This window comes from Zonotrichia leucophrys, chromosome 4 (genome assembly GCF_028769735.1).
Source record: "Zonotrichia leucophrys gambelii isolate GWCS_2022_RI chromosome 4, RI_Zleu_2.0, whole genome shotgun sequence".
NCBI lineage: Eukaryota > Metazoa > Chordata > Aves > Passeriformes > Passerellidae > Zonotrichia > Zonotrichia leucophrys.
In genome coordinates, this window is record NC_088173.1 from 5,189,527 (window position 1) to 5,203,105 (window position 13,579).

At 38.9% G+C, this 13,579-nt stretch overlaps 1 protein-coding gene across 2 annotated transcripts in view; it reads left to right on the forward strand.

Moving 5' to 3' along the window:
* Window positions 1–13,579, forward strand: part of LIMCH1 (LIM and calponin homology domains 1) — a 174,422-nt gene that overhangs the window by 58,590 nt on the left and 102,253 nt on the right. For both annotated transcript variants that reach the window (XM_064710318.1, XM_064710319.1), the window contains exon 2: window positions 5,624–5,694. In XM_064710318.1, the coding sequence (XP_064566388.1) occupies window positions 5,624–5,694 (71 nt within the window). The remainder of the gene's footprint in view (window positions 1–5,623; window positions 5,695–13,579) is intronic.

A 13,579-nucleotide genomic window follows, 5' to 3' on the forward strand; every position in this document is an offset into this window, starting at 1 on the left:
CAGTATTTCTTTTGCTGTGTCTCCTAAACAAAGTACTAACAGAGCCAGTTTGGTCTACACTTTAAATATAGGTGTCCATTCATAGAATAATGTCCTCATTAATCTGTGCAAAGGATCGGACAAAACCCCAGCTGTTGTGGTTTTTCCAGTTGCCGCTCTCTCCATGGAAAACAAAAGGCAGTGACTAGCATTCCTAAGTAAATAAATTGTTCCTTTAGCGAGGACTTAGAATTGAGCCCACCAAAGGGGAGTGTGTTTGTATCAGTGGATATGGTTTTTCCATGCTATATGTTGACTAAACTGTCAGCTGACCTGATTAGCAGTGTGGCAGAAGGGAATTTAAAGCAAATGGGGGAGAATATGCTGTTTTATTCTATTGCTGCTAGAAAAAGTGAAATTTATATGAAATATTAAGAGTGAGTCAGTTTCTTTGTCTCATCAAAGAATAATATGAGGATGAAAAGTCAGAGGAAAAGAGAAAAAGGGACTTCAGTACAGGTAGTTAACATTGCAAATGGCTGTTAAACTTAAGTGACCGAGAAGTGGAAGACCTAAAAATAATAAGTGCTTTCTTTGCAGATTAATCTTGCTACCCAAGTGTGAAATCTCCCATCATTCTCCCATATATTCTTTAAATTTTCAAGTTCTGTATCACAGAATTTCAGGTGATTTATTGCTGGCCACATTAGTCATTCTGAGCTCATGCTGGTTTTGTCCCTGAGAGTAGAATTGCACACTAAAGATATTGTTTGCTCTTTTACTGATTTCAGTAGTAAATTACCTCAATACTGTAAAGTCTTTTGGAAGGCTTTGAGCAGAGTGCTTATCATTCAGCTTTACTGGAAGACAGGTATGTTAGATCTGTGGTTGTTGCCCCTGGAAAACTCCATTCATTCAATATTCAAGTTTCTCTGAACTAAATCAACTACCTTCCTAGTATTTGTAATAAAGCCATTCAGGACTGATTTGCATTGCTATGATTTTAGCAATTTAAATGCCTCTGTGACATAAGAGAGAGGGAACTCATGCCTAGATGATGTGTTGTGTCCACTTTTGCAGACAGAGACATTGCATGATCCATAGGTGGCTGAGCCAGGAGCCATGAAGGGTCTCCAGGCTCCATGGCACTGCCATAGCAATGCAGTGCAGTTCTGGGCTCCAAAGGTGAAGCTGGCTGTGACTGGACAGGGTTGCTTGGTTCAGAAATCCCTTGCTTATGTTACATGAAAATGGAATTTAACTTGCGTATTCATCTTATTAGCTCACATGATAACTCAGAAACAGGGAAGTAGGAATTCATTACTCTAGAGGAGCCAAATCCTGATGCCCTAAAAGCTGTTTTGCTTCTTTTGGTGGTTTGTGTTCCCTGTTGCTTGTACAATCCAATGCTTTCTATATACATACCTGATTATTGCAATTTAAGCCTTACTTTTATATCTTCCTAGTTAAGTAGCAGGACCTGATTTTTTCATTTAAGAAAAAAAAACTATGTAGGGGAAAGTAATGGTAGCACAAAATGGAAAGGCAGCATACACACATACAAAGAAATGAACAGCTTATGAAATGTGTAGAAAATCTTCCTCTCTTTACTGTCATGCTTCATAAGCTCTCAAAAACACATAATGAGAAACAAAGACCTCTTTTTGCTGTGCCTCTAAATTTTTCACTGCATAACATGGCATTTTCAGATGTGCACATAGAAAATGAAACTAAGTGTTTTCAGTGAGTTATCCCTGATGACCAAGTGTTTATTCAACTACTTATATCTTGTTGGCCTAGATAACCTTCACCTGAGGCTAGCATCTGTTCACTAATTTGTCACCTTTTCTTTTTCATGCCCCTAAGCTGTTTTGACACGAGAAGCTTTGCAAGCTCCATCTCAGGAAGCACCAGCAGCAATATAAAATGCAAGGAAAACAATGTAAAGTGAAGCTTTGGGAAAATAAAGTTGTACAATATGGCAATGGTTAGTGGCTGGATGACAGCCATCCTTGATGATATAAATTTTGTAGCATGTGCAACTGCAAAGAAAAAAAGAGTTAATCAGCAACAATGCAAAATATATCAAGTGTTACTGTATGCAAATATGTATTGAAGTTGTTGTCATGAAAAACGTAAATTACTCATTTTAGGTTCATATTCTGTTGTTAAGTGACAGGGAAACTGAGAAATGCACCCAGCACTCAAATAATTGTCCTGGTTGTGATACTTGTAGCTTTTTACAGAGAGGAAAATGTAATCCAGATGATGAATAAAAATAGCACCTCCTCACATAAATGAAGCACATAGTAATAAATGTTTTGCTTCTGTTCTCTATTTTTAATTTCCAGTATGACAGGGAAATGCAGCTTTTTTTCCACTCAGCTTTATAGAACTTATTAAAGAATTGAGAGGCTATTCTAATAATTCGCAAGATATAGTTTGTGTTTTGTCTTTGAGGTACTTTGTTCTAGCTTTGCTACCCCAGCACTGCAATAATTACAGTATGCTGCCATTGCAGAGTGGATAGGGAATGCTTCCATCTATCCTGCTTCATCCTGCACTGCCCAAGTGTGCTGGTCTCTACCAGTGAGGTGGGAAGAGTGCAAGGTGGAAGATGGAGTTGTGTGTCCAAAGCATGCAAGAAGTGGCAGTCTGGAAGCCTGGCCTTGCAAATAAAGGCCAGGTCTCAAAAGTTCTCTCAGTTAACATCTTGGGTTTTCATGTACTTTTCTTTTTTTTCCTTCCTGAAGACAGCAGTCTAGAATAGAGTACCTTGCATCTTGTCATGACTGGTTTTGTGCAGTTTCAGTTCTGAACTTCAGTTCTCTGTACTGTGAAAGCTGATGGGCTAAATATCTGTTCTTCCATTTTGCAGTTTACTGTACCTGGTTGCAAATGAACAATTTCCTTTTTTTCCAGTGAAGCTCAGTAGAAGCACTGCAAATGCTATCCTTTAGTCCTTGTTTTGTCAGTGTTTTTAGAACTTCATCCAGCAAACTGGAGGCTTTTATTTCCTGAGATGGGAGATGAGCTAGTAAGAACTGACCACTGCTTATATCAATAACATGAACACAGTTCTGTGATGTGTGCAGATGTTTTGTGATATCATGGCAAGTGCACACACTTTCATGATTACTGGAGTTTGGGTAAAGCATGCACTTTGCTATCTGGGATTCTTTGTGTGCAAATATGAGAGTGCCAGTCCTTTTGCTTGAAGTCCCTTTGTCTCCTCCTGCCCTGGATGTGCTGAGCAGAGGTTATCTCAGAAATGTGCACCAGGTTGGCCTTTGGGCCTGCAGCAGTTTTTCGTGAGGGTATGGCCCAAAGTGGCCTCTGCAGAGAGGGAGGTGTATGTGTGTGCGTATGCCAAGCAACTGAGCTCTGGTTTCCTCTGGAAAAGGTGGATCCAGCTTCTTGCTTCTCTCAGTCCCATTTTAGGTTTATCTTTGTCATTTATAATGTCATCTTCGTGCTTATTTTTAGTTTCTAGCCTTTCTCTGTTGAACTGTTTTTACATTTTAATTGACTAAATCAGGAGACTTGTAGGTGATTAATGTTTTCCCTCTGCAGCTGCATCATCTAGAACAGGCATAAACCTTGCCATGCCTCATTTACTTCCAGTTCCTTTTCAAACAGACGTGCACTGTTCCTGGACCTTCCTGTCTTTCCTCACCTCCTGTCAGTGTGTGTTGTACCTCTCACTGGATGAATTCGTGTGCCAGCTGTGCATCTGTATTTCATGATTTTATTTGTGCAGACAGAAGTAGTGTATGAAACCTTCCTACATCATCAGTAATAACAGTGATACTCATGTGACAGCTTTTGGCAGGCAGAGTCCTGAATTGTGGTAACACTTTCAGTACTGCTCCCTGATAAATGAGGGTCTTCAACAAATGCATAAGAAGATTGATCTCCATATCTGGGACATTTGGTCTTGAGGAGTGAAATAAGATTACTATAATTTTTCTTTAATTTTTTCACAGATGAAAAAAACTACTTGGAGTCAGGCAGTTATGAAGTAGCTCTTCCTGCTCCTTTCTGTACTATATCTTGTGGATGAAACAAATGTCAGTTTTGATATGCTCCACCTATAATTCATCCTGAATGCTAATGATTTTATTGTCATGATTTTCCCTTGTCCCAGCAGATCAAGATTAGAGATGTTTTACTATGTCTAGATATAGTTTAAATGGTTAAGGGTCATTTACTACAAATTACATGTGGTTTCTTCAGAGATATGAGCGCAGCACAGTGCATTGTTCTTCTTTATGCATTTGTGTAAGATACAATTGTCCACTGATGCCGTTATGATACATTTTTCAGAGTATGGGAGAACTTCCTTCACATTGAGCAAAACAATATGTTTATAATTTAGTGAAGGATTAGATTTTAGGCTTTGCATATGCATTTCAATTCAAAAAGTGTTGCTCTTTGTCCAAGACTGCCCAGCTATAACCAGCATTTCTGAAACTGAGGCATTCGTTAATCCTGTGGGACAGTTGCAACTTGTCAGTTTTTATAAATTGCTGTCTTTATGACAGGAAACTAGGAGGGGAAGGGTCTTGAATCTGAATATAACAGCAAGGAGAAAATAGGGACATAATGACAGATGTGTCCCCAAGTCGCTGTTCTCTATGGTGGAAGCAACACCCAGAGCACGGCTCTGCTGAAAAACTGGATGAAAGCCATGAGAACTCTTTAAGCATCCGGTAAATATTTTGCCTGGGTAAAGAGAAGACCTCCTGCAGGACAATTAAAACAGGTTTCATATTTGTATTGTTTCTGTTCAGGGCTTTCTAAACACAGCAACTATTTTTATATCTTTTGTGATTGTAATAAAAAGCATTCTTTACTTTTAACTGAACATATCTGTTGAGAATGATGTGAGGATGAATGGCAAGACATTGTCAACACAGTAGAGAGTTATGCAGGGGGTTTCAGTCATGCTTGTAGCATCCAGCACCCTCAGATGAGATTGGGATTCCTGGAAGGTTTCTAGCTGTTCCATCCCTAAGCAGCACAGAATGCCTTAAGAGCTTGTGAGGCAAAGTATCCCTCCTGGTCCAAGTGTACCAGGAGGTACAGCTTCCACTGAGTTTGTATTCTCTTCATGGTTGAATTGCTGATGTGAATTATCTTTTAATGCAACCAGGAGTATTGAGGCATGTGTCTGGAGGGCTGTACCTCACACCATTGTCTTTGCTTATTCTATAAAGATGATAAGTAAAGGGCTAAAGTTCAAGGTTGGTACAAAATGTTTAATGTGGTGCAAAAAAAGCAATAAAAATACATAGTTTGTCTAAATGCAATAGTTATAAAATTCAAAGCACTATAAAATAAAACTTCTAAAATATTCTGAAGATTACATTGTTGTTTTTGTTTTGTCATTTTTGGTTTTTACTGCTAGAAAACAGTCTGCAATTACAGACTGCAATTGCATTGGCTGGAGCAAATACTTTGTCCAATATGCCCTATTGATGAAATGGGAAAGAGAAATGGACATTGCTTAGTCCTTTGCAAGGCCTGTAAAGCTCAAATATTCCTTATACAGCAGATGCTCTAACTGAGTATTATGAATTGCACTTGTAAAGCTCAATCTCTAATAGATGTCACTCTTTTGTTTCCCTCTACTCTTTTGCAGCAAGTGACCGGCAGAAGTTTTGGTGAGAAAGATTTTCGTTCTGGATTAGAAAACGGCATTCTTCTGTGTGAGTAAGTAATGCTTACAGTTTTAAGCCTTGAACACCATCTTGACTAAAGTAGAAAACAACCTTAGCTGGTATGTTGTATTGTTGATTTCCTTTTGAGAGTTTTGACATTGCACATAGTGGTATTTCACTGCAGTATAATTTCAGTGCCAAAGCTATTGTTATGGTGAGGGTTGAAATGTGGTTTAAAGAAAACAGGTTTTATGAAGTGCTTCCCTCACTCCACCCCTGGTTCTTAGCTGAGTTATGTAAAAAAAAAAATATTATGTTTGTTTTTTGGTTTCCTTTTATTTAATGTTGTTAACCACGGATTTGTTCCACACCTGCCTGTGGATGTCTCTGCCACAATGAGGCATTTTGGACCAACTCCAAGTCTGAATGCTGCCAGGAGTTAGCCATCTGAATACCATCAATAAACAGCTGCTTTAATAGTTTCTGGAAAGGCTAGGTATCCTCTAAATTTTGCCTAAAGGTGTGTTTCAATGACGTGTTTTGTAATTTTTGGATGAGAGACACAAGTTAGCTTTTGCACATTTCTCTCTGTAGTTCTAATGGCTAGTTAAGGTTTACATGCCAAAGCCGGTGACTTCCAATAGGAATTTGGAAATATACCCTAATGCCCTTAGCCCTGTGAAAATCAGGTTGTCAGGCATTTGGGAGAATCTGTTGATCTGAATCACCTGCATGGACCAATTTCTTTCCCGGGATATGCAGGATTGTCACTGATGTTGATAAAAGCTCTCTTTGCACACCAGAATGATGAAGCTTGTGCAAAACTGAATCCATACTTATGAAGAAGATCTCCTGAGATGTGTAGCTGGACAATTGCAGCTATTGGTAAAGTTTTATACTCTTCCAGGTACTTAAACCTGGAAGCTGTTTTCAGCAGTAGAGTTGTGCTAATATCCTGTAACTCAGCTCTAGGTAGCTTACCGTAGATCTGAAACCTACTTGTGTAAATACTGTTATATGTCTCACTGGTGTCATTAATCAGGCAGCTTGAACTTTAGCTTTTAAAGGTGAAAAAATATAAAGGAAATGATGTGATCTATTTTGATTGCAGTTGCGTGTCTTTGCTGAGGAGTGGCTTTGGGAGGAGGGAAGTAGTTGTTATTGTTGATCTCAAGTTGTGTAACTCAGAAGGAGCATACCCTCTTTGTATTTAAGGGTTGCTTCTCACACAAAATCTCTCTCCTCTGTGTGTTGAAGGGAAGTGATGTGTGCTGAATCACTTCTCAGTGCTCTTTGAATGTTAAGGTTGAATTGTGTTGCATGAAAAGCAAGGGCTGTGTATTTCAAGATTAGATTGTAATCTTATCTGCAAGTAAGCAGAGGTAGTCTGATTTAAATACTGTAAATCTTTAAGATAGAAGGCTTAACTAACTAATGTTTTGCTAATGAGACTAATAAATATGTATTTCTTAGAAGGTTGTGAGCTCCAGTCATAACCAGGTCAAGGGACAGCACTTGGTTATACTACATAATTGTTCTGTGATATTGGACAAATTACTTGTCCTCATTTACCACTTGTGGATCAGTGCAAATCAGCCTGAAGGAATCTGTCTCCTGAGCCTCAAATCTTAAAAGTTGTGACGTTTGTATTGCTCTTGGTTAGCAAGCTGTGGCTAGTGTCTAAAACTCTATTAGGTTAACGTGTTAATGAGAAAGTCACCAAATTGGTCTTGATGACAAAAGAACTATAGCACCAGCAGTAGAAGTGTACTCCTCACTGGTTCCAAGCCCACTGTAAAAATAGAGAACTTAAAAGAAATTTTTGGGTCTAACACTGAAAGCTTCCAGAGTATCTTCAAGAAGTACTTTGGCAAGCGAAGCACTGACAGTTAATTTTTTATCTGTTGCTCAGTGAAGAGCACTGTAAAGCTGCCACAAAGCAATACTGTCTTTCTAGACAGTACCTTTACTAATAGCTAGTAACTGTCTTTCTAGACAGTAACTTTACCAAGCTGCTTTTTGTGACTTATTGGAAAATTACCAGGCTACCTAATAAGAAAAATGTAATGGTATACAAGCTTTCTTATCACTCCTTGTCAGTCTGCTGTGCTTTCATTGCAGCTGACTTCAACAAGTAGGTGAAAACCTGATCTAAGGCAACTTCAGAAGATAAGAAATAAATGATAGCTGTCTTGGTTTCTGAAGATGGAAGTACTCATTGTTTTTGGTCAGGTTTTATCTGATTTGTTGAAGGTTTGGAGAAAAGCATACTTACCTATGTTTTTACCCACAGGACAGTACTCACTGCAAGGGGCATTAACTGACAACTCATAGCCAGTCACTTGTGTGGGTGATGTCCATGTGAATGTGGAATAGCTGTGTTTAACTTCTGTGTGACTGTTTCAGGGTTATCCTCACCTGTTGTATTTTTTGAGGAAGACTGAAAGCAAGCTTGGGCTCTGAGGAATCCCAGCAGCTAGAGGACTGGAAACTGTTGTCAGGAATGGGGACACAGTCAGCATGCCTTAAATGTCCCAAACATATCTCAAGCTACCTTCTGGCTTTGCAGGTGTTTTGCAGAAGGGAAGGGGGATATTACCATGCCAGAGTCCATTCCCCAAAGACTCTGGTCTGTGCAAAAGGGTGGAGGGAGAATCTCTGTAGCAGGATTGTTTGACCCTTATATACAGTGATGCCAGGCCTGCCTCCACTTGATCCCAATTTCGATGTCCTAGACAGCCTACAGACACAAGCAGCTACAGACATCACTACACTGGTTATAAATGATTCATTCACATCTAGCAACAATCCACATATTTTAATAAATGAAATGAATGCAACTGTGCAATGCCAAAAGCTCAGGCTCTTGGGATGAATGGATTGTGGAGCAGTGCAAATGTGTATGCCTGCCACAGGAGCCTGCAAGCCTTGCACCTGCCTCTCTGGTGGTGTTTGTGCTGTGGCATTTTGATCTGGCCTCTGTACGAACTGTATCGCTTGACGCACTCAGCTGAGAGCTGAGGGGCATATTTAAACAATGCAGGATGCCATAAAGCAACAAGTCAACAGATGAGAGCAACACAAGCCCTTTATTCTTTCTGGCTGTTGGAAAGCCCACTTGTGCAGTTGCCCAGACAGTGGTGACTCTAATTGTTCACTCAGCTGTGCTGAGAAGCCAGTGACTATGACTTCTGTTTGTCTGAAATGAGTTCATGTTTTTTTAGCATAGCTCTCTGACATCAGTGCAGATGGTGATTTCAGCAGGGATATAATAGCTATATAGGCAGAGGCAGTACTTTCTCTGTTCATGCTTTGTGAATTAAATTCTCATATGAAAAGAATAAAGAGTTCTGCATGGGTGGGCAAATATGCCTTCCTGGGGTCATGGTTGAAAGCTATATGATGCAGGAATACAACACCAGTAGCAGGAATATCACTGGAAATCCCCTATTGCTTCTCCGGCACATGTTCAATTTTTTTTCTCCCTTGTTACATAGCTTTCATGTTTAGGTTTGACCCAGATATTATAAGAAGCTAGAGGATTAATCAGAAATAAATTAGATCTGGTTGTGCAATGCTTAGGTCTTCCTATTCTATGGATTCAGACATCTGAATGAAGGTTGACTGCCAAAAAAACTGCATATCCTGTCTCTCTGTCTGCCTTGCTGGTCTGGGCAGTTCTGTTGTGTTTTTTGAAACAGCAGTTACGAAAGTCAAGGTTCCTTTTATTTCTAACCATGCAACAATTTCTATAAATAAGTTTAAAAATTATTGCAAGAAGAAAACATGCATGTCTTGGTGCAACCTTGACCTGTTGTTTCTGCTCTAATATCCTTGCAAATACATTTTCAATGTTTTTGCCCTTCCCCTTGCTGCCAACCTCCCCTTGTCGAGCTCTGCTACTGCAGGATTCCTTCCTTCATGTTAGGTATTTGGTAGTTAAAGACATCTCTGCAGGGATGTGAGACTTCAAAAATTTGAGTTAATTGCTTGCTTTGATGTGATTATCCAAACAGGATATATACCCAATCTAAGAACTTCTGACATGCAATTGGAATCATATTTTCTCTCAAGCTTTCTCTGGAATCAAGTAATCCTGTCAGCCTGAAAGTTTGTATTAGTAGTAATGAGATTCTAATGTCAGGAACAGGACCAGACCATAAAGAAAAATAACAACAACAATTGGGATATGGATCCTGGGCACAAGACCTTAAACAATGAACTAAAACAGTTGGATATTAGCAGAAATTATTTGGCTTTGCAGTAGAGTGTAACAACATCATGATTGTATGTAATACCTTGAGTTCTGTATGTAGAACATTTTAGCTGCATGTCTGGTTTATGTATGTATTAAAATCAATTTATAGCAGCACATGCAGGCAAAATAAATCTGATTTTTCTCAAGCATGAAAGTTCTAATAAATATTTCACTGCATATCATACCCATATAAAAATGAAAAAAGACTAACTGTATGTGGTTAAAGATGGATGTCACCTTCCTGTGCAGTTCTGGAAACCAACTAAGGAGCAGTTTCCCGAGGTCTTCTGAGCTTTTTAGGGAGTTATTTTATCTATTAGCACGTGGCATTATGTAACTTCGTAAAATGTGCAGAAACTATGATTATTCTTTGAAACTATGCTTATTCTTTGACTCTGTAATTTTTATGTTGTTTTTTGAAAGAGGAAATACAAATATGTTATAGTGTTTTTAAGTTATCTTGGTAAAATTGTGTGCATACAGTGAACTAAAAAAAAAAGTACACTTTGTACACTTTAGCTCCTGTAGGATAATATATAGAAAAGGCACTTCTCTTCAGCTGCGCATACTTTGAATATATGCTCTTAAAAAGTACAAGAAAGTTTTTAGATTTTACTTTTAAATAAAAAAGATGATAAATTAGTAATGCACATAGATTACTTTAATAATATTTAAAGCAAATATGATAAGTTACTATAAATCTGAGCAAACTGAAGGTGATTATGACCAAGAATTACTTAAAGGAATTTATAGTTTATTCTGTCATGATAATTATTTTCTTCTACAAGTAAAAAATCCCCTTAACTTGTGTTCTTCATGTTGATGGTGATGAATGAGCTGCATTTTTTCATCCTGGTTCTGGTGCATCTGACCAAGCTTTGAGCTGACATAAGTGCAGTTGTCAACAAGGGCTGGCCGTGTGCCAGATCCGCACAAGTGTAATGCTGTGGAATAATAAAACTGTTGTGCTCAGAGTCAGTGGCACCGTGAGGTATGTAGAACAGCCTTTGCTGTTTATATGGTGTTTCAGTCCTTCTTCTTGCAAGTTAATGTCACTTATGTCATCTGGTGGGGGAAAACAAATAGTCTTTGTAGGTGATAGGATTTTTCAGATATATCATTCTAATTGTCTGTCAGTACTATGGGCCTGGCATCAGTTCAGCACTTGGCTGTGTCGTGAGCAGTGGAGAAGTCAGTGGATGCCCAGCCCTTATGCTTAATTACTATTTTGCTTGACTTTTCTGTTCTTGGAAATCAAGAAGGAATTTGAGTTTCATAGGCATATTTCAAGTTTTGAGTGTGACCCATGCTTTGAGGTGAGAAGGAATTGGTATTTTCCTGTGGTTTTAGGGCTCCGTGCTGTAAAGCCAAAACATTGTCAGCATCATGAATTTGGCATGTTGCCAGGTTTGAGAGATGGGCCCCAAGGCTCATTAAGCATTAAGATTTAGGTTCATGTGAGGACATTTGAAATAGTTTTATATGAATACAGAGTCCTTAATCTGTAAGTTTTATTGCTGTTTCTTAATGAAGAGCTATATATTAATACAGTTTAGATGAGGGGCCAAAGGTAACATAAACCGTAATGCTAAGCCTGTGATGAGAAGAGGGGAATAGACAGTGAGGGGCATGCTTAAACAGGCAGAATGACCTCTCCTTGTATTTATGTTTAAAAATGCAAAAATGCATTTTTGCAGACTGAATAGTAGAGCTTTTTCACTGATGCTTAGTTATTGACAGGGCAGGAGACTGTGGAGCACTGATCCACTCAAAAGGAGTGTTGCTTAAATGCAAGGCAAAGTAATCCTGTGAGAAGTTTCAGCTTTTCAAGAGTGTATGTTTAAGAAAGAATATTTAGCAGTTTTAGAATGCACATCCATGGCCATTGCTACTTAGTGTAAAAACTATGCATGAATTGTAAATTTATAGGTGCATGAGATGCTCTTCACATCATGAGTCCTTGTGATTGAAAGTTGTATATAAACAGCTTGTGAAGTTACTTTCTTCCCTGTTGCCTTTCTTGAGCTGTTTGCAAGGCCTCTATTTTGTTCATATTTTTAGTTTTTGGCAGAGCAAGACTAATGCAGTCCTGTGTTTGGAATATTGTTTTCTCAATACTAAATATTTGCATAGGTCTTTATTAACGTTTTACATATTAGACTGGACCGTAAGCCCTTCATAAGACAAAGGCAGTTCTGTCCTGCTTGTTAAAAAAAACACCTTGTTCATCTGATTCTAAATAAATGATGTCAGGGGCATCATTAGCAATCACTCAAGAATGTTTTCCCAAAAATATTTTTGTGACCTCAGGAACATGTTTATATTTTGAAACTTCTTAGCCATGTCTTTTGCAACAAAATATTTTGACTTTTCATTATTCACTGTTTCAAGGTGATTTGTTCATCTTTAAGACTAATAGTGGATTTTTCTGTCCTTTTAAAATATTTGGGGGCATTTTGGAGCTGCTACTAGACCCTGAATTAAAAAATATGTGGATACTGAAGCTGTCTAGGCTAATAATTATCAAGTGCTGAAAGACTGCTTGTTTGAATGTAAGTCTGTAAAACTTGATTTGAAGGGAGAAATCTCTCTGTGAAGGTTTACTGTGGATAGAATTTCCTGAATTCTCAAATATGAAATGCCCTTTGACTTTTAGATCAGATCATTAGTCAGCTTTTCTTTTTAGGAATATGATCTGTTACTTGAGCAAAGAGCTCTGTTGGATACCTCTCCCTCCAGCCTGGATTGATCTGTGAGCACACATCACTTCAGCCCTTCTTTTCTTCTTATTCTCTGAAAATGCTTCTCTTCCATTTCCTCCTAGAACTGAGGTCTTTTTGGAGGCTGGGTTTTGGCAGCCATCCTCTGATTATTTTTGTAACTGACGCTTTCTTGCAAGAATTTCATGGGCAGTTTATAGGTGCTTTTCATTAGAGCTTTTATCAACTGTTGCCTGAAACGTCTTCTTCCTGGCAGAAGTTTTTCAAATTCTTAACTCATGATAAAAAGCCCCAGGAAGGTATAATAAATTAGTCACACGGTGGCTAGCACTGATTTCAGCTTGTCTGTCCAGCTATGGAGATACCTTATCTCCTGGAATGCCAAGCCTTGGGGACAGCATGAGTAGAGCATTGATTCTTCCCGTAGCTGTGAGAGCTGGTTTTTATCAGGGGAAGGAAGTGACCTAGCATCTCCCTATGCTGGGACTAGAGAGCTTTCCACTTCCATCATGCCCTGTTGTTTCTATAAGGTGGTAGGCCAGGTCTAAGGTTTTAGCTTCTATGCAGTGTCTTACTGTGCGCCAAGCCAGCTCCTGGCACAGGGGAAAGGGAGGATGAGTGTCTGGTTGCTCCAGGGGAGATTTAGATCGGATATTAGAAAAAAATTTCTCACCGAAAAGGTTGTAAGGCATTGGACCAGGCTGCCCAGGAAGTGATTGAGTTACCATCCCCAGCAGTGCTGACTTAACAGCTGGACTTGGTCATCTTTGAGGTCTTTTCCAACCTTAATTACTCTGTGTTGGACTGAAAATTGCAAGAGAACTTTGAGAAGAACAGAGGGTTGTTCTGACTCAGCCCAGGTGCATAAGTGCTAGAGGTGGTGAGCAGAAATCCCCACAGAAAGCTTGAAGGGTCTGAGTGGGTCATGCATGTATGTAGAGACTTGGATTTTGTGCATG